General features: G+C 41.3%; 1 protein-coding gene across 1 annotated transcript; it reads left to right on the top strand.

Moving 5' to 3' along the window:
* Positions 1-11: 11 nt before the first annotated feature.
* arhgef19 (Rho guanine nucleotide exchange factor (GEF) 19) lies at positions 12-21,123 on the top strand. Its single transcript, XM_034591041.1, has 16 exons — positions 12-348; positions 14,096-14,774; positions 14,880-15,365; positions 16,106-16,238; positions 16,318-16,403; positions 16,542-16,798; positions 16,925-17,085; positions 17,209-17,361; positions 17,681-17,810; positions 17,997-18,071; positions 18,169-18,258; positions 18,878-19,041; positions 20,014-20,172; positions 20,278-20,357; positions 20,438-20,542; positions 20,726-21,123. Exons 2-16 carry the CDS (start codon positions 14,117-14,119, stop codon positions 20,878-20,880), a joined length of 2,892 nt encoding a protein of 963 aa, XP_034446932.1. The 5' UTR covers positions 12-348; positions 14,096-14,116; the 3' UTR covers positions 20,881-21,123.
* Positions 21,124-22,295: the final 1,172 nt, after the last annotated feature.

Genomic DNA, 22,295 nt, shown 5'->3' with positions numbered 1-22,295 from the left:
GGAAGGGAGAGCAGAGGAGCTTAGAGAGGGGATCTGCATTGTAAGTAGCTCTGAGAGCAGCAAGTGGTGGTGGCCGTTTTTCAACCTGTTTTTGTTTTCTCGAGGAGCAGGAGAACGAGAAGGAGAAGTGTCAGGAAGAAGAACACAGGGTTGAAAAAGTCTTAGCTGTGTTTTTTTTTAAAAGATAGAAAGAAGAAGCTGTAGGAGGAGAAGTGGGAAAGAAGCCAGGAGGAACACAAGGCAGCAATGGATAGAAGAGTGGCTCAGTCTGACCCTGGGATGGCCTGGATTCTCACACTGCTGCTGGCCACCAGCCAGCACACGCACTAGACTGCTAACGCCAATGAGGTACAGTACTGAAAAACAGAAACAGACCTTTCTACACACGAAAATGAAAAATAAAAAGCAGCAAATCTATACACACATTTCACTATATTTCCAATAACGTTATGCTCAGAGTTGGAGGATTTTGCTGCTGGAATGGAAAAGTTGAGTCTCGTTATTGGCCTGAGAGTGCAAATTGTTCTTTGTATGGTGCAACTTGCAGAAAGTAGTGTTGTGCAGCCTGCCAGGTGCATTGCATACATGTGACAACCTACATGCTCCGAAAACAAAGGTAGACACTGTCTGTGAATGGGAGTCAGTAAACAATACCACCATGAGATGGGTTATCTGCACTCTTGTTTGTCTGGATTCCAGTTTCTTCTCTACCAAACAAACCAGCGATTTAAACACAGCCCTTCAGCCTGACACCGTTCCCACTTTTTCTGCATCACAAAATGTTGCAGCTCAAGTAGATGCATAAATCCTGCCAGTGCGAGGGTTTGCTTCTCTATTAATTTATTCTCCTGGAAGAAGTTGCAGCTTGCATCGCTCGTGTTTCCAGCAGGAAGCTCCCTGTAGGCAGTGCAGAGGGAGCTGAGCCTCCAATGTGATGCTTACAGTGCAGCAATGAGTTGTTGCAGAGCAGGGCAGGTAAGTGCTTGTCTGGAGTATGCTGGATGAGGGGTTGTTAAAAACTGTACATGGCTGACACATGGCGCCACACACACACACACACACACTCTGGGGCATTTTAGCATAAGACTCAAACACCTTCTCTGCCTGTATTTAGAGATGAAGCAAGAGTGTGTGGTAGTCAACTGAGGCCTGCACATGGTTCGGTGTGAATGAGTGTGTTTTATTTTCCTCTGTCTCCCTCTGTTTGTTTGTTCACTCATGTGAAGCCTCTGGCGGGTCAATTTGTTGACACGGCTTCATGAGAGATAAACAACAACACAGTGATGACATTCAGCAACCAGGGTTTAATTTTTAATACGACACATAAAACTGCTCCCCTCCCCCTTTTCATGTGGAGATTGTGAGACACTTTACGGCTGTCCAGACATATGCTCAACATCAGCAAGAGGGCGAGCTGAGGGGACGTCTGGTGTCCTGATGAGTAAGTTAACTGTCATGTGTGTTGTGGGTATGGATCGTCTGAAAGGTGCATATTTTGGCTGGAGCACAATTAGACAGCAATGGGTGTTTTCTGGATTATCTGATTTACTACGGCATGTCTGACTCGAATGCACCACCTGGATGTTGTGCTAGATGTGTATCAGCATTGAGTCAGGACTTTATTACAGACTGGAGATCCACAGTACAACTCTTCATAACAATACATTTTTAAAAAATCCAGGTTGTTTGATTTCATTTAGCTGTGAATTCATTTTCTGTCCCGTCAGCACTCTGCTGTAGATTTGATGTCACTCTTTAGGCCTCCTCTTATCACTCAAAGATTTATAGCTCACCGCAGGGCCCTTTCCTCCTCCCACGTCCTCCCTCCCCCCACGACTATACGTCTGGAGAGCACCTGCCCCATCACCTGCCATTCAGACATGTCTGTCTGTCTGTCTGTCTGAGTGTCCTTGTTTTTGTTTCTTCTGTAGATCTATAAGCTACATTCACACTACTACGTTTTCTTTTGAAAATGGCGCTTTCAAACTAAAACAATCTCTGAATTGTCACAGATTGCTTGAATAATAACTCGTCTCCTACATGTAAGCATTTGTATTATTGTAAAATACAGAATTTAAGTGAACAACAGCTGTTAGCAAAGAGGGGTCAGCAACACTTTTCATGCTGTGTTCTACACTGGTAGCTCAGGCTAATGCTGGTTGCTTTCTTCTTTCGTGACAGAAAAGACAACGGTTATGATTGTCTACATCATCGTTTCCAAACATCTCAGTTTCTGCCCGTCTATACCATAACACAGCCATGGAGTTTTAAAACTAAGGGCCAGCAGCGTTTCCAAACTTCTCCAATTTTATTGACTCTAAAACTCCAGAGTATTGTGGACGCCAGGTGTATCTGTAGCAGATGCGTGCGTGCATGGAGTGTGTTGCAGGAAAGCGATCCAGGATGCCACACCTTGCCCTCATCCTACCCCTTACCACACACACACACACACACACACACACACACACACACACACACACACACACACACACACACACACACACACACACACACACACACACACACACACACACACACACAAGCTCAGCTGCCAATTTGAACGTGACTTGGTGTCTATACTCTGTGTTTTGCACTTACCTGTCTTGGTCGAAACCAGGCTAAAATCATTACAGGCATCATTGACTGAAAGCGACCTGCCCTGTAAACATCAGTGACACTGATATCTTCTGGAGACACAGTCACTTTCCTAGCTTTTTGACTTGTGGCTTAAATAACTGTGGCGCTAATGGCCCGTAATAACAGCCCTCGCTCCTGCACGTGTATCGTCGAGTTGCTTTGTTTGTCTCCTGGCCAGCTTAGTAGTCAATTTCAGAGGAATGAGTTTGCAGAGTCATGCAGGGAATGTGGAAAAGTGTCTCCGTGTGTCAGGGGGGTTTCATCTTGGGGTTGGGCACTTCTAAAGTAGGACATGAACTTGTCTTCAAAACTGGACTGTAGAACAGACCACCTACTGAGGTGCTATTCATGCATTCAGTTAATTAAAATATGATGTTGTGTTTTGCTTCGACTCGTAGATGGAAAACTCTTTGAAAGGCAGGAGTGCACAGGCTTCATTATTTGATATAAATCTGTGTCTCTGGGCTGAATATTGAAGCCCAGATGTGAAGGTTAAAACAGACAAAGTGTTAAAAGTGGAGCCTGGAGCTGCTGTGTGCACATCGCTGCCCTGGCTGCGTTGCTGCACACCTGTCTAGCACTGCAGCCCTCCGGTCATTTTACTTGGTGACTTATCCAATACAGCGTGGTCTGTGTTTCACATTTGCACTCATGCAAGATAATCACTTTCTGGCTTAGGAGACATTGCCTCTTCACTGAAATGCATTTTTGTGCCTCTTTGCTCCTCTAAAAAAAAAGACAAACCAGGTGTTACCCCTTCCTTTTTAGGCCATTTCACATTCTCTCTTAATCCATTGCTCTAATACTGTTGGCACTGCTGGTTTTGGGGTCTCAATAGTTTATAGCTTTAGCTGTGGGCTAAGGTAGAATTGTTTCAGGATTGTCTGCTCAATTGGCGTGTTCCACTTTTTCCCCATCGTATTTTCAAAACAACATGCAGGCCGGCAGATTGCTTGTGCATACCTGTCCAGATAATGAAAGCAAGAAGCGGAGGAGGAGGAGGAGGTGGAGGAGGGGGTTTGAGGAGAAACTGCTGGTGCTCAGCTGGGAAAAAGTGGAGCAGAGAGCTAAATAACAGCATGGAAGAGCAGGCGAGTGAACACAAGAGCAGATGAAAGCGAGAGATGCTTCAGCAATTTGACGTAAAGTAGGTCAGCTCGGTGGCAAAGGAATGAAAGTGCTCTGATTGACTATTAGAGTACAGCAAAGCAAGCCACTTAATTTTTTTAATTATTTTATAGCTGAAGAAAAAAATTATGAAACTAAATTACTGCAGATCCATGAATGACACTTTTTATGTTATACCCACTTACTAAAAAACCTCTGGTTCTGATATGATGATGGATCAACAGAAAATGTATCACTTTGAGAAAGGTATCCAAGAATATAGTTTGGCATTTCTGATTTGTAACTTTAATATTTAACAGATAAGGTTGGTTAGATTTAACATTTTCATACCGTCAGCAAATCCCATAAAAAGAACAAAACCAAAGATGCTTTTATTCCGTCTCTTTCCAGCCTGAATGGTTCCCACTGAATATGTGATTCTTTTAAAATAGGTCACAAATATTGAGTTTTGTGTTTTAATAAAGGCTGAGCAATCTCCTAATAAATGGGTGCTGTAGTTTTTAGTAGACAGGATTAAATAGTCCATTTGTAGGGGACTATATTCAGCCGCGGAGTGATAAATATTTATGTGTGTTTGATATACTGGAATGAACAACAGTGCCTAGCCTCATGGTAATGACTTAAAAGTCACTCAGTCTATCATTTATGAGTGTTTAAAGCCCCTACAAGGAGTTTTTAACTGGTTATGAAACAGTCCTATTTTACTTTATGACCTACAACAGCAAAATGAGACAATCAGGGAGAAAATTGGCTTTTCCAACTATTCTCAACAACTGTGGTCGGAACAGTTTACCTGCAAGGTCAGAGCAATGATTTATGATGGTCAGGCGAGAAAAGCCTATGTTTAAGTGGAGAGAGAGGAAACAGAAGCGGGGGTAGTGAACCGGGCTACACGCTAGGGTAAAGGCTAACCCGTACAGACCAGCACTCCCGAGTCTCTCCCTCGCCAACTCCACATCTCTTACAAACAAGATGGATGAGATCGGAATGAGAATTACAATACATTACGTCTTTGCTATGCATCCTGCAAACAGCTGTCTGTTACGGTGTGGTTTGATATTCCAGCCAACTTTAAGCCCCTATACATTGAGTGACTTGGTATAGTCTCAGGTGGGATTGTTCCATTTGCCCACCATAAGAGGGGGAAGTATGGATTTCTCGTACCTGTATAAATGTATTAAATACTCAATGGCTGTGGTGTCGCAGTGTTTTCTTAGTTTGTGTCCTGAACTTGCTACATGTGTCTTTTTTTCACGCTCTTTGGACTGAGGTTATTACGACAGGTGACAGTGGAAACACCGCTTGGTCTACAGAGGTGCTAAAATCAACGAAAATTTAAAGTTCAATGTCGGAGGTTTAATATATTTTAGAGAATATCTGTCTATCAAATGAGGCAAATTGAAAAGTTACACACTGCCTCATAATTTTTATTGCATTTTAGATATGTATTATTGGAAACATTGTTGTTTAGCTGTATTTGAAACATAAAATGGTCTCATGTTGAGTTAAAATGGCCTGTGTGTGTGTTTTTGAACATGTTGTTTGAGAAACACACTGTAAATCTTCAGGGTTTAGATATGTAACTAATGTGTTGGATTTAACTTTTCATATGTTCATGGAACCTGCAGAAAAAAATCCTAAATCAGAGCTTCTTTTGTTTCGAAACTCGTTTCATACGAACAACCGTCATCTGTCAGAAGCTGCTGATTATGGGATTTTCTGGATTTACTGTGTGTTGGATCCTTGCCCCTCAATCAACTTGGTAGCTTTTGTGACTTATCATAAAGCACCATAATTAGATCAGGTTATTTCCATAAGTTCGTCAATAGCCCCTTTGTGTCTGTACTATCCTGGCTGTTTGTCTCCTCTCCCATGTCAGCTTCTCCTCCTGCAGTTGTTATGGTGGGGCAGTAAAGCAGGGGGAGGGGAGGTTAAAGGTCAAAAAGTCCTGGCGTTTACATGTGAGATGTTCACCATTTTTTCAGACTTTTAAATAAGAGATTGCTGTTTGTCCTTGTTCAGGAAATACCACTGAGTGAGACGAAGCCTCTCTATGTCCTGTCACTTTCAGTTAAGGGCTCATAGCGTCTCAAGCACACACAAACTCACATCAGGTGTGCCTTGTGTTTGTGTGTGTGTGTCTTAGCTTTGTATGATCGTAAGTCAGGTTGTCAGAATGCATCTTCATAGTGTCTCAGAAGGTCGTGGGTAAGTTGCCTGAGGCTGCAGGGGAGGATTAGGTGGTCCCACACCATGTGTAAACATTTGTGTTACCCCTCCCCCCAAATAGCCTCTGGGGTGCTCACCTGTCTCGGTGGGTTGAGGCTGGAAGAGGAACCAATGCCAAGAAACTCCCTGACCTGAATTTACTCGACTATTCTCACACTGCGCAGACATTGTCCCCTTCACATCTGGTGCGCTCTCACTGATTGGAATTCAAGTCTCGCTGAGGAGTTTGTTTTGATTGAGTGACTCAGATGAAGCCCATTAAAATACCAAGATGATATCTGCTGGATTTCCATCCAGGTATTTAAGGTGAAACAAGGTGAAACAAGGTGAACATTTAAAATGTTTTTGCAGGATCAAATTCAAGTCATGTGCATTGCCATCAGCATCTGCAGGAAGAATTCTGATGCTTTTCAATAATTGGCATGACATTGTCGTCAAACAGCTCAACAGACAGAAGGGAGGACACGTGGAATAGAAGTTTTACTGTTTCATAATATTCAAGGCCACATAATTTACCAACAGTAAAAACCTGCCAACCTAACACAAGCACAGGAACGTATTGCATGATGTCTGAATTTAAACATCAAGTACCCAGTTGCACTTTTTATGACAACACGATACTTTACATCACAATAATTCCATGGATAACCATTTAAAGCTGTTTGAGCTTGACGGCAGCAGGTAATTACTGACTGTAAGTGCATACACTGCTCCATCACTCAGTAATCACCAGAGATTGTTAACGTATTCTCTAACACAGATAAATAAAAAACAGACTTTGATTGAACTTTGATTGACTGCAAAAACAACTAAAACTGGTTTCGCAGCACAGAGCACATGGAGCAAAAGTGACGCTGAATGATGTCACGTCTTGTCTCGGCAGACAATGCCAGCACTTGAGTCTGCTGCTTGGCAATTAGTGGTCTGATGTGACTGAGTTAAACTGCGATCTCGCACACACACATGAGCTGGTCGCACCACACTGTCAGGACACCCCAGTCTGTCTGACCAAACACACCGGACTCATGCTCACAGACAGAAAGCGTGCGGGGGAAGGAGCAGACACTCTCATTTTCTAAAGGAGGTTTGGTCATATTGTTCCACACTGAGCACTGGGATTTGATAGAGTATAAGTAAGATAGATGTACTTTATTGATCCCAATTTGGGAAATTATTGAATATCCATATATATCCAGATTTGAATCCCCAACACCTCAACAGTGCAAATTACTCAGAATGCCCCCCCCCCCCCCCCCCCCCCCCCCCCCCCCTGTATAACCCGTTAAGAGCTTATGCTGCAGTTTCATGGTCAAACTAAATTCTGATGTCATTGACACTCTGATTGCTATAAGCTACACACTTAAGTTTATGATTGGGTGCTACTTTTTGTCTTGATTTATTTGACAGAAAACAGGAAGTGAGGAATGACATGCAACAAAGGTCTGCAGCCAAAATCAATCATGATATAATGATAATACAGAGTAAGACTTATTTATACAGCCCCTTTGAAAACACAATTACAAGGTGCTAAGTTAATATACAGATACAGATATAAAAAAATGTATAGATGAGAAAACAGTAAAAACAAGATAAGATAAAACATTATTAAAGATTAAAATAGGTGTTATGGTATGAACTAGATGGAAAAACACCTATAATATGTGTCTTTAAGAAAGATTTAAAAGAGGATAAGGAGTTTGCCAGACGGATCTCCTCAGGGACATTGTTCCACAGAGTGGGAGCTCTGATGGAAGAGACCTGATCACCTCTGGTCCTCAGCCGGGACTGTGAAATGGTAAGCAGGGCCCTCTGAGGGTCCTCAGGTCAGGAAAGTCAGCAATACAATCTTAATATCAATTGTAAAATTTACTGGAAGCCAATGAAGGGAAGCTAACATCTGAGTAAAATGCTCTTTTTTAGTAGCTTAGTGAGAATTCTGGTTGCTGCGTTTTGGAACGAGCTGTAGTTTATGTAGACTCTGTTATTCTGCTTTATGGTATTCATCTTAACCACTAGAGCATCAGGATGACCTGAAAAACAAGTACAGGAAGATCATTTCCAACACTTCCTTATCCTGCCTACAAAGCTGGGATGAGCTCATTTTTTTTCAACTAGGGAAGCAGCACTGAAAAAAGAAAATAATTACCAACTTGAAATAAATACTTAGAATAAACATCTAAATTCGTAAAAACACCTGTAAGTAACTTGTAAGTATAAGTTGAGAAGTGCAAGTTGAACAAACTAAATTAATATGTGTTTTATCAGCCAAAGTATTTTTTTTCAGGTTGGTCCAACAATTTTCTATTTTCATAGTGAATACACCAGTATCTAGATATCTGTAACCAGGTTAATTATCCTGTACATCACCTTGTAGTATTTGAAAAATGTTTTAGGCTTTTAAGACTTTAAAGCTGACATTTTTTGCATCCTTGATTGCCTTGTTGTTGCAACATTCATGTTTGTGCAGCTGAAAAGTAAGTAGGAAGACTGGACACATCTAGGAACTCAAAAAGTTTAGTTTAAGATTATTCTTTTATATCGCACAAAAGGATGGTGTGAAATCTCTGTCCTGCCAAAGCCTGCAGGTTTAATCTCACAAGCTCAGTTTGAGCCTGGAAAACATCCCTCGAGAATAAGAGCAGCAAACTGTGGGGTACTGGTGCAACAGCAACAAAAGAAGTAAGACAATTTAAATACAAGAACCATTGCACGGAAAAATAACCGCCCAGCATTAATAAACCCTGCACCCACTACAAACAGAAACTAAACACACACGGTAAATAATCATAAAACTGAGAAGATAGAAATGTTATCAGTTCGCCTTTGAACATGGACAGCAACACATGACTGATGCAGTTTGTTACATAAATCTGGACCAACGTCTCAAAAGGCTCCTGCACGAGATGTGAATTTTAGTCCGGTGAGTGGCAGCCTGTGACGTCCTACGGTTTGGACCCAGCTTCCAGGCAACAGCACGACTCAACACTGTTATTCCTACTGTGAGTCTGCCATGGCTCAGCACGATTACATGATGAGGCTCCTCATATGCTGTATTTCTGTTATGTAATTGTCCAACTCTCATTTCTGTCTGACTTCTCTACTCTGGAGGTGGCGCTGATCCCCAAACTGAACACTGGGTCATAGGAGGCTAAGGTCATTTGAGGCTAAACTATTTATTGGACCAGCATGAAACTGTAGATTTCAGCTAAATCAGAAGTGAGTTTGTTTGTTCTTTCATCGGGGGAGCAGCAGTAGGACACTATATAAGGGCATAAACTAATGCAAAGTACAGCGTCCATATTTCTATAATAATAGTTACTTCAAGTCATTCTTGGTTTTGTTCATGAGGGTTTTATTAACTTTCAGAAGAATTTAAAAGATTGTTTTGTAGTTTAGGTGGAATTGATAGATTTCTTGTTTTTTTCCGTTAGAGTGTCAGAGGCAGACTTGTCCAGGATGTTTGATGTTGATGTTAGAATTGTTGTCTGACAGTCGGCCACACTGAACAAAGCAGACTGCTGTTTCCAACCTAAGAGATCTCATTAGATAACAACCCTGTATCTGATAGATATGACACTTGTACATAATTTAACTGCATCACTGCATGAACATCAAATAGGTAGGAAAATATTTGTTTTGAACTCATTTATTATTAGTAGTGGAGTTGGTTGTGGTGGGTGTGGGTGAACAACAAGTCAAACTGTCACACCAGAGATGACGGTTGGTGTGCACACTCCCACCTGTGGTTTAGTTAGTGAACAAGGACATTTTGGCAAAGTTTTTTTTTTTATGTAAATAAACAGATTGTGGCTAAAGTCACTGTGAACGTTTTCTGAATGAAACCAGATCTTTACATCCACCAAGGAATTTATGCTTTTGCTGCGTTTATTTGTTTGTTTGTTGGTCCGCTCATTCGATAGCAGGATTACACAAAAACTACTGGACAGATCCAGGATTTTTCTAGTTTTTTCCACATTTTCCTCGATTTCTCAATAAATAATTTATAGATCTTGATTTGGAATCTGGAATTTATGAGTGTGTGTAAGTTTAATTTAAGTTGAAGTTTAATTCTAGTGAATTAAAATGTGTTTTTATAAGGGGACTGTTGGGTCTTGTTGTACGAACTCTACTGAGTGAAATTGATCAAGTCAGTGAGTAAAAAAAACTGCATACATTTTTGATAATGCTGCAGTCAATATACACATGTAAAGCAAGACTGGATATTTCAGTGGAAAAGAAATACATTGTCTTGAATATTTTACTGATACTTCCAGTATGAACACATTTTCATATATGAACAACATCCTTATTATGTTTACAAAGATGTAATCCAGGCACAAGTTTCATACACATATTTGCTGTTGCAGATTGTTTGTATAGAAACTTAATTTTTATTGGTTGCAGATACTGATAAAATGTCACTCCCTAACATTAGAAAAGCTCAAACAGCTCCAACACAGCTCCCCACGACAAACTTCAAGCAAACTTTAATGAACCGATTACACAACATTGACTCTGTAATGAAGCTGAATCAGGAGCAGATTTTATGTTCATATTCATGTGATACACTCCATTAAAGGATTATTCTGAGACCTTTAAGATGAAGAATGTCACAATTAAAAGAAATGCTTCTCATATGGCTGCTGGCAATAAAGTCATGCCAGAGTGCCATTCATTAACTGCTGTACGCAGACATGTCGTCTTAGAGCAGCCTTGTGAAATTACAGGGGGAAACGCTGGCAGCAAAGTCCATAACAGTCATAAATAACAGCCTGCTATGACAAGGGAAATTACACGTCTTTGGAATTGAAACTTTAATAGTGTGATATAATGGTGTCAGTGAGATGAATGTGTAGTACGTGTGATCGGATTCTTTCATGTTTTGATAAATATGGCGGTCAGGCTTATTGTCACTTTCTGGGATCTTGAATGTACTGTATAACAAATTTTCTACAAAGATTAGGTTGATTGATGACGAGTTGGTGGTTTGTGGAGGATTACGTCAACATTCATTCATTATGACAGTATTGAAAGATGAGACACAATACTTTGTCAGCAAATACTCTGTAAACACGGAAGTAATTCATATTTGATCTGATATGACAGACCGGGGAGGGAACAAAGTAAAGTTCATACAATGGTGCGCATCTACAGCAGGACTATACTGTAACCACATCCAAACACCAAAAAGCTTGAGTCATTATGCAGCTGTGGTCTGGATGTGTTTATATGGTTCAGTGGCTGCACTATATGGGTGGATCAGTATAAGCAGTTCCCACACCCTCTCAGGTGTCCTGTGCTCAGGGCAGCCGGGCCCAGGCTCACACATAAAGGCCGCCTTTGTCTGCAGTAGGGAACAGGTAACCATTTGTGCCTGCACTTCCGTGTGTGTGTGTGTGTGTGTGTGTGTGTGTGTGTGTGTGTGTGTGTGTGTGTGTGTGTGTGTGTGTGTGTGTGTGTGTGTGTGTGTGTGTGTGTGTGTGTGTGTGTGTACACCATACATGCAAACATTTGTGTGTTTTTAAGAGAGAAACAGAGCAGTTGGACTGACCGAGCAGCCTACAGTTTCCACAAGAACAGGTGTGGCTTTTCAGTAACCTCATAGTCACATACAGCACAAACAAAGGAAGATAAACCCTCCAGTAAACAAACATATTAATTTATGCTTGTATCCCCTCAAGGGACACTCTGATACTTTACAGGTGCACAGCTTAATACAATGTAATGTGATACTACTTCAATAACTATAATGTAAAATATAACTGTCTCATAAAAAACATGTTACTATTATAAATAAAGTCTAAATTACAATTACAAATGCATCAATTGAATGGTAAATCCATGACCATGAGGCTGTGTGTGTGTGTGTGTGTGTGTGTGTACTAATAAATGAAAAGAGACAAGGTGTTAATTATTAACACTCACTCTGGCCCCAAATTGCACACTAGTGTAGTAATTTTGTGTTTTGAGAGAATGTAGCAGTTTGCAATGGAATAATGACAAAGTGAAGTTGGCTTAGAAATGTCAGAGTCACTGACTAAAAGCACAAGCTTTAAGTGTAGAGTTGATAAGTAGTTTTCTCTCACAAAGCACCACACAATGGTTCCAGGAGAGCTGTAAAGGGAGAGAAAAAAAGAGGTAAAGAAGCGCTGCGGCCTTGTCAACATCTTACAAAATATTCAAACAGACTTGAAATTGTGGAGGGAGTGGTTCAATGTGAGGAAGCTGATATTTTAAAATGTACGTGCGAAGGTTTCTGTCATTGTATGTGGATGGTTATCGTGTTGGCTTTTCGCACCCTCTTAACCAATAGAACACATAAATACACCATGACTTGTGATATTCACACAGGAAATCAGCTCTGAAAGTTGCTTATTTTGTTACTTAGCTTAGTGCTTCTCAAAAAGACTTTTCTTAATCCCCATGACAAATACTAAATGTCTCAGCTGCTGGACCTGAAATATCAATGTACACATTTTTATTTCCAAAAAAGAAGAATGGTCCACAGTAGATTATTTTTGTTAATAGGTACTGCTATCTAAACTTATTTCAAAGGTCATTTGGACCTTTGACTGTTGAAAAATGTGAAAAAAAATAAAAACAATTGAGGCAAACTCCTTTGTGTGTGTATGCACGCATGTGTGTGTGTGTCTGTACTATTCATTTTACCTGGTGTTTACCTGGCAGAAGTTAAGGATTACCTGCTCAGGAAGAAGACTCTGAGCTCCTCTGTTGTGTGTTTAAACAGCCTGTTAGGAGAGCCAACTTTATGACCCACTGCTGGGTTCTAACACACGCTCCCTGTAAATATTCAATCAGGAATGGTGCCTGCTCGCTATTGTGGGCGGACAGGAAGGTAGATCAACAACCAGATTGACAGGTGAGTATAGATCTCAGGTGCAAGGTGAGAGTGCTGAGGATGTGCTCTCTTCCTCTGCCTGTGCATCTGTTGTGGTATTCTGTCTGGAGCTGGTTTGTGTGTTGTGTGTGTGTCGGTGTGTGTGTGTGTGTGTGACAGAAAGATGTTAAATACAGGGGTTGGATGCTGTGTGTAGAGAGGTCTTTAATTAGAGCAGGAAGACACAGCTCAGGAGACACTCTACTCTAGACTTAAGTGTGTGAGATTGTGTGTGTGTGTGTGTGTGTGTGTGTGTGTGTGTGTGTGTGTGTGTGTGTGTGTGTGTGTGTGTGTGTGTGTGTGTGTGTGTGTGTGTGTGTGTGTGTGTGTGTGTGAGGACTGGGTCAGAAACATCCTGCACGTGTCAATAGTTTGAGGGTGTCTGCTCAGTGTGTGTGTGTATCTTGATATATGAATCCCAAAAATGTGCAGAAGCCCTTTTAGAAAGTCAATCCTACACGACCACCGTCGACTGAACATCCACAGACTGTCTAGTTTATTAAACTTACATAAGTCTGATTACTGTTCATTATAACCGTATATATTGTGTAACACTCAGTTGGGTCTGAGGAATCTCCGGCGAGTCTCAGCTAAGTAGCTAGCAGTAAATTGTGTCCAGTCAACCGTACCTGATTGCAGGATAAGTGGTTTGCTGCTGTACTGGTTTACACTAAGGCACCGATTTGTTTCTTGTGGAAACATTCCAGTTTACCCCAGTGTGTCCCTAGGCAGTATTTTTTTTTTCGACATGCACATAGCGTAGTAGAAAGAGCAACAAACAAAAACCAAAAGTGATAAAGTGACAGGAGCTAAAACCAAGTGTTTTCTGACGGAGGCTGAAAAGAGAGGCCGCAGTACTGGACAGCACGAGGAAAGTCACGTGTTTTCTGAACATTAGAGCGTGTTCACCTTTTCAAGTAATAACCCATGTAAAAATTATGAACCTGAATATGAGCATAATATGTCTTCGTTAATAATCCAAGTTTCTTGTTTGCTGAAGTGACCAAACTCAAATTCATTTTGTCTATATAAACCCGCTTTTGTTTTTTAATCATCATCCTTCTCAGGTTTGGGTGCACACTTCCTCTAGTTTTGTCATAAGGTGAAACAGCAAACTTTATCACTGTGAAGTGTTGATTGGATCTTGGTGTATAAACTGTACAGTAAATATAAGTTGTTTTTTTCCCCACTCTCCCTCTGCAGCTCCCATGTTTTCGTTCAGCCATGCTCCCTGGGTATGGATTCTCACCTTTTCCTGATTTCCAACCTCACCTTCATGCTTTTCGCTGCGGGGGAGAGAGCCCCAGCATGTGGATCCCTGGCTCAGGAGAGTCCCAGGCTCTGAGCGAGGTCCAGGAGGACAGGCCTCTCCTCCACCCGTGCCATCTCAAGCATGTTGCAGTGTGCCAGGAGGAAACATTGGCTTTTATTGAGCTACAACCACCAGTGACTCCGAAACTAAATGGCCTCAGCTCCCCAAGGCAGGCTGTTATTCCAGATGCACAATGCATAACACACACTCTTTCATTGAATGGTTACAGACACGCACTAAATGAGCTGAATGACATGAAGAACGACTGCCAGAGGACAGACAATGAACATGAAACAACTTTGAATTTAAACTCTCATACAACTGTGGGCGATGGCGAACCTGAGCAGACTGAAAAGCCACAAACTGTCACAACAGTATGTCGTCCTCCCCACACAGCTCTTAGCCTCCCTCTGTCGTTCCCTCTGTCCTCTCTATACACAAACACAGACTCATGGGAATCTCAGTTACCTTGTTCACCATCCTCACCTGAAGGTCCAGGGTGTCAGAGCCCAAACTCCTGCCCGCTACAGAGGAGAACATCACAAGGTTCAGTGAAAGAAAAGTCTATCCGTGAGTGTGCATCTCATTTCATTACTAACAAGATTGACAAGACGCAACAAATTACGATTTAAAAATGCTTTATATGCTCTTCTTAAGGTTTTTTCTGGTTTCCAGGGCGAAAGATGCAGGTTTATTCTCCAGATAGCACGAGTGATGAGTCTCTCAGCAGCCCGATCCTGGACTACATCTTCCCTGGACCTTTTGCTTCTTTTCTGGAGGAGGACCTCAGTGGATTATCCTCCCTGGAGGCTATGTCAAGTCCCTCATCCACAGACGGTGCTACAGATCTCCCAGGCCTCAGTCATGATGATATTTTTAATCTACACACAGAACCACTGCAGATAATAGAGGACTCAATACTGGGGATGAGGGAAGATAGCGGGAGTGTAGAGATGTCCAGTGCCACGGGGGGGAGCATTTTGTCACGCAGTCGTCATGGGGACCAAGAGCGGCGACGCTTCTCAGCCTCAGAACTCATATCTAGACTTCAGCTGTCTCAGAGGAAGAACTCCTTCACCCTGAAGCTGGGGAAGTCGCTGTCAGCACGGGTAGCCTCCAGGGACAGACAGAGCTCCAACAGCCTCTGTCCCAACCCTGACTGTGAGTAGACAAAAGATCTAATGTCGTTTCATCATAGGGTCCCATCCACTAACATGGAGGAGGCAGGATTTATGATTAACCCTATACTGCAGCCAGCCACCAGGAGGCGATTGAGATGCTTTGGCTTCATTTTGGGGAGCAGTCATGCCACTCATCTTTACATAAAGTCTATATTACATTAATTGGTAAGATACATAATGGATATATGAATGTTATGTATATATATATATATATATCATTTTGCAACATATCCAACAGGCCACATTCTCATTTTAACTTCAGATAAACTCACACACAAAGAAATCACTTTTGTTTTCCCAGCACCTCCATCAGAATCATATTAGAAAGGGATATTGTAATGGTCAGTAATGAAAAAGGGGAGCAATTGCATCAACCATAATATAAAATATAATACATATAATTAGTCAGTAGGAAAGAATTGGCAAAAAAATATGTTGTGGCCATTTGATTGTAAAGAGCTAAAAATGCCTGAAACTACTAGAATATATAAATATATAGCTGCAGCTCGACTTTATTATTAAAAGCTTGGACATTCATATATTTGGTACATGGCTTAAGAAGGAAGGTGAGCACGAAACAACAAACAATATGTCTGAAAATATCCAGACAGGTTTAAACTGAGGTTATTACAGTACAGGGCCTCTTGACCCTTTATTACATGAGGTGTCTTGCTTCATCCCTTCACCTCATCTTCAAGTCCTGCTTCTTATCTTTTTCAGATAAGTCCAACTCCAGGCACCGCAGCTCAGGAGGTTCAAGTAACAGCGCCCCCCACAGTCCTGTAGGACCTGCACCTCCTCTGCCCAGCAGTGACAATGGGATGCCGTTGCAAAGATGGAGCACAAAACTCGGGTAAATACAGACTTCCGTTGTTTCAACACAAAAACGTGCAAAAATCAAAGATCAATGTCATTTCACATTTTCATTACAGAATGCGAAAGAAATCCATCGAAGACGACTTGGCTGCCCTTCCAACTGTTGCTAATTCAAATCGGCTGTCAAGGTTGTTACCGAGTTGTAAGTTTGCCTTGAAGAAAGATTTTTTTCAAAGTGTTTGTATTGCATCTATTTAGATTGTCTATCTAGATATTTTCCCCTAACTGTCTTTTCCATAGCCAGTATTTTTATTTATTTCATTCCTGCTTCCTCCTGTAGCGATTCTGTACCAGGAATACAGTGACGTCGCCATCAACAGAGAGATTCAGAGGCAACAGGGGAAGGAGCCGGGCACAGAGGACGAGGGGCTCAGGGACGAGGGGTCTGACGGGGCCCCATCTCCATCAAACCTGTCTCCATCCAGCTCCTTCCGCTCCTCACGAGGTTCTGCTTTTGCACTCTGGCAGGATATTCCCGATGTACGAACCAGTGGTCAGCTTGACAATTTCAGCAATGAGGAGAGGAAGTTACAAGAGGTGAGTTAAGAGATTTCACATCTTATGATGGATTACATTTGGGTTTTCATTTGTTTTTCTATTGAACTGCTACAGCTGTTCATGCACTGTATGGCAGGCTGACATCCTGTTCCCTCCTCCACTCAGGCAAAGTTTGAGCTGGTGACCTCTGAAGCATCGTACATCCGCAGCCTAACCATCGCTGTGGACCACTTCATGCTGTCGCAGGAGGTTGCCGAGTGTCTTGGAGCTCAGGATAGGCAGTGGCTCTTCTCCAAGCTGCCTGAGGTCAAAGATGTCAGTGAGAGGTGAAATAAATTGCAACTGATATTTAATATATTTCTACTGTGCTCAGGTCTTTGTTTTAACATCTCAGTGACCAGGTTTTGTTCCCTCATTGACTGTATTTTCTGCTCACTTATTGTATGCAGGTTCCTTCAGCATCTGGAACGCAGACTGGAGCTCGACATTCTGCGCTTTGATGTGTGCGACATTGTCCTGGATCACTGCCCGGCTCTGCGAAGGGTTTATTTACCTTATGTAACCAACCAGGCCTACCAAGAACAGACATACCAGCGTTTGCTGTGAGTAACTGCCTCCACTGTATGTATAATGAAAACATGAACCAACCAAACTTGAACTTATATGTATATGTATGCAGGCTCTCTCTATCTGTGCACATTCATGGCTGTAATGCAGAAAATCCAATTGTTTCATGCAGAATGTCCAGAATTTCCTCTGAGCGTGTTGTTTTACACCTGCATGACTTAACTTGCACATGATTCATTGAAATGTATGCTTAAGAATTTCTTTTGTCAAAGCAAACAAGGTACTGGAATCTTCAGAGTTTCTCATAAAAGTCATTAAGGTGTTTCTCTAAATGTGCTCGTCCTGTCATCTCAGGCACGACAACCCTCGTTTCCCCGGCATCCTGGCTCGTTTGGAGGAGGACCCCATCTGCCAAAGACTTCCCCTGACCTCTTTTCTAATCCTCCCATTTCAGAGGATCACACGGCTTAAAATGCTGGTGGAGGTACATGATTAAATGTTCACTGCAGGATTCGTGTTCGCACTTGAAACCCAATTATGTGAAACTGTAAATGGGTTAATATTGGGACTGGCCAAGTAATTTGCCCCAGCAGGTTTCCTTCCCTAACAGAACATGACAAGAGCATTTTTTATTCCTCGGCATATCTTCAAAAACGTTCTTATTTTTCAGAATATCTTAAAGAGGACAACACCGGGCTCCCGAGATGAGGACACTGCCACGAAAGCTTTCAATGAGCTGAAAAAGGTGGTGATTATCATCCCTAATAGTCAGTTGGATAAGCTTCAGTATTATGGCTGGTGAGGCACAACAGTAATGACTGTGTTGGTGTGTGTCTTCTTAGATCATCAAAGAATGTAACTCCAGTGTACAGTCGATGAAGAGGATGGAGGAACTGATTCACCTCAATAAGAAAATTAATTTCGAGGGAAAGGTGACTGAAGTCTTTATGCATTGATCTAAAGTCCGGATGGTGAAGAATTAACTTTTTCTGTCTTCCTTTAAAATTGTGAATCAAAGCATCATAGAGCTGTATCATATCGGGGGCATTGTAGGTTTGAAAAAACATATGGAGCCATGGGAGGGAGGTTAATACTCTGAGAAAAAGTATGAATCTGTAAATTTGTCATAATTTTATGGGAAAAAAACTTGGATTTGAGATCTGCAAAAACTACATTAGACTACGACATTAAAAATGAAGATATAGTTAATATATTAGCACAATTTTCTAAATAATGTGTGTTATAAGAATACAAAAAACAATATAGACCTGTGGCAAAAAATGTATGTCGGTATTTTGGAGATACCCTTCTTGTCTTATGAAGAGGAGCCAACCTCCCCTGGCCTCACCTGTAGGTCAGACTTTGGTTGCTGAAGCTCAAAAGTTGCTTCCTCCTCCAAACACATTTTATTGGGTCTATTCAAAGTCTGGATGCTAATGATAATGTGATTTGGGGCTAAAAAATGTTTACCCACAATGGCCCATATATGCCACATGTACCATCTTATTGCACTGTGGTTATTGTTAAACAGCTTATTTCCTTTCTTTGTAGATCTTTCCTCTGATCTCTCAGTCTCGCTGGCTGGTGAAACACGGTGAACTCCTGGAGGTGGACACGCAAACAATGAGTATTTCTGGATCCAAGCTGAAGTTACCCACCAAGCCTGTGTACCTGCACCTGTTCAACGACTGTCTCCTGCTGTCCAGGAGGAAGGAGTAAGTGATGTTCAGTCGATGGAAGATATTGAACTGATGATTGAGGACATTCAACAAAATAACAGGGATTCTCTTCATATACAATATTCTCCCCCTAAGTTACAGGATAGGTTTGGTTTTGTCAGGTCTATTTAATGCAGTGATCACATGGCATATACTTTATGTATGTTCAATAAGTCACTGGGTCTCTTCAAACTGGCAGTGAACTAATCCCTCTGAACCATCCTACAGTCTATGCTCTGAACACTGGTTTAAATAGGTTTAAACCCTCAGTCAATATGGATTTGAAATAAAACAAAAGGTTTCTTTAAATGTTTGTAGAGTTCTCATTTTCTGGTCCAAAGTGTAAAGTCTAGAATAAGTCTATACAATACCCCAAAGGACCATTGATCAACTGTAACTAACATAACAATGCATCACATTATAGAAATAAAGTTGTTTGACATACACTTGTGTTTTTGATGACAGTTAGATGAGAGGACTGATACCATACTCATCATGATTGTAACTAACTAATTGCTAACTGTGGGGCTATAACTAGCAGCCTGTTAGCGTAGCTTTGCATAAGACTGGAAGCATGGGCAAACAGCTTTAGATCTCATTTGTTTACTTCAAGCAGAAACCGAATTGTAGAAGAAACAACATTGTGGTTCTATTGGGGGATTATTTGTTGGACCATTTCTAGGCTGGATGCAAAGACTTCCTGGAGTATTGTTGTCAATGAGGTTGACACAAGCTAAAATGGCCTAAGCTAAGCTAAGCTAATTAGCTTCTGAGTGTTCTCTAATTCCATATGAAGGATTAATAATAAGAATTTAAATATTTCCAACTTCGGCCAAGTACGGATCTCAACCTTGTAGCAGACATTGATGCACATCCCCATTGATCTGATGCAAAGACAGTGAAAATGGGCTCAAAGCAACACAACATGGCTCTATTCTAACTATGAAAACAATGGACATCTTTTTGCAGTACCTGGAAGTTCATGGTGTTCGTACATGCCAAGATAGGAGAGCTGAAAGTGAAGGATCTCAGTCAGAAGCTGCAGGGCATCTCGGGCTTCATCTTCCACCTGCAGCTGTGTGAAGGCCAGCAGCTCAAACACCAGATCCTGCTCAAATCCCACACTGAGTGAGTAACAGCCCTTCATCCCTTCAATGATAACTTAACTCATATGAAAACAAGATGCTAGCAGATGGTGCTTTAACTGGCTTTGTTGGTTTTGTGGCTTCCAAGGAGCGGGAAGCAGAGGTGGATCACGGCAATGTTTCCATCTGATCCTTTGGAAGACATCGAGCAGGCCAATGAGAACGATGGTCAGTAGAGAGCTGCACGTTCATGAACCAGCCTCCAAAGTGCTTTCATTCATCTTTTCTTTCTTTTCTTTCCCTCTCAGATATATCCCAGGTCCAGTGCATCAAAAGCTATCAGGCCCAAGAGCACGATGAGTTGACACTGGAAAAGGCCGACATCCTTCACGCTAAGACCATTACAAGTGATGGTAAGAATTTGGATTAAGTCTTATTCTGGATTAATTGCATTCCACCTTCAACCTGCACCTGAATCCATCTAACTTGTGTCCATAAAAAGTTTGTGTTTTATTTGATTCTCACTGACTGTCTGAACTTAAATAAAAAATACGTAATGGCTTGTTTGATGTCTGAGGCATGTTGTATTTCACCAGGCTGGGTGGAAGGCATCCGACTGTCAGATGGGGAACGGGGCTGGTTCCCCAAAACCTACGTGGAGGAAATCACGAGTCGCAGCGCGCGCCTTCGCAACCTCCGGGAAAATATCCGCATCAAATGTGTCACACAGAAACTGGAGGGAGATGAGTGACCAGTTCAACAGCAGCTCTTCCTGTGTCAGAGGTGCAATTTAGCCGTTTAATTTTAAGGCTTCTGGATCATTCTTTTAATTCTAGATGGATGTGGGAGCCTTATGTAGTTTGCAGGTTCTTTCAAAAGCCACCACTTTTGACTGCTCTTACTAATTTCCTTTACCATGCTAACTATTACAGTACAAAGCTTCTGCTTCTCCATCACAGTTTTACAATAACACAAATTCATACAACATAAGTCTGTTGACAACAGTTCACATTAAGATATTTTAGCAGTTTGCCACTCTGTATTTCCTAAACCTTTTATGAGCTTTTGCTTTGTGCATGCTGTCTGTGAAGGCATTTTAATACCATTCAAAATCAGAGAAAAAAATATAGTATCTCTATTATAAATGTGGAGTACACTGTGCATGAATGCACATTAAGTAGAATGCATCCTAATCACATCTAAAGATAAATGTGTTCATGTCAGACGAGATCAACTCTTATCAGTAGCATGAGGTTAATTTAGCATCTGTGACTTTTCTTGTGCAGTAAACTGATCTCTGTGAGGTGCAGGACATTTATTCATGTATTATTACCACAGTAGAAAGTTACCTGAGGCAGATCCTGCTGCTGAGCTTCATCACACACATCACAGGCTTCTTATCTTTGGTCTTTGTTCTGCTGCTTTCATTTCAGTACACTACACAACAGTAGCACTACAGCGCACCAGTTAGTTTCCCTCCATGTGTTAAAGACGTGGATTGTCAAAATAAGCCTTAATATTTATTAAAAAGGACAACGCCGTCCCCGTATGTACTGTAAATGGTGTGTAGTAACAGTAATCCGGCCTGCATGAACACTCACAATTGGGTTAGGGTTAGTTTTTTGTTTTTTTTACTGAAGCAGTAATGTCTGACTGTCTCTTTAGAAGGCTGCACTACACAAATACTTTCAATGCTCCAATAGGATGTTAAAGTAAATATTTGTAAAACTCCATGAAAGAACCAAATCACAACAATAAATTGATCTTACTGACAAGAATTGTCTATCAGAGCTTATTCTCCTGCTTCATAAAGTTACTACTGGGACTTCACACCATCCTACTGTTGTAAATACCGACTAGAGTATTAAATATATATTAATCTGCCACTGAATATAGTCCCCGACAAATTCACTGTTTACTCAGGTTGAAGTTCCCAGCTATTTTAGTGATTTATGAAATATTTTTTTTAGATATATGCTCATGACCTGTCTGTTTTTAAAGGCATTGAGCCCCTGGCAGGATATAATGGGCTTGGTGCTGAAATACACATTCTGGTTTGAGGAACTGAAAAAGTAAAAACATTTACCACCACATTGTGGAATTTGAGCTTTTCATGGAATTTGTTCACCGCAGAAGAATACTTAATTAAAATAGCACGAGCCTTGT

This window comes from Hippoglossus hippoglossus, chromosome 7 (genome assembly GCF_009819705.1).
Source record: "Hippoglossus hippoglossus isolate fHipHip1 chromosome 7, fHipHip1.pri, whole genome shotgun sequence".
Classification (NCBI taxonomy): Eukaryota; Metazoa; Chordata; class Actinopteri; order Pleuronectiformes; family Pleuronectidae; genus Hippoglossus; species Hippoglossus hippoglossus.
This window is presented reverse-complemented; position numbering and strand designations above follow the sequence as displayed.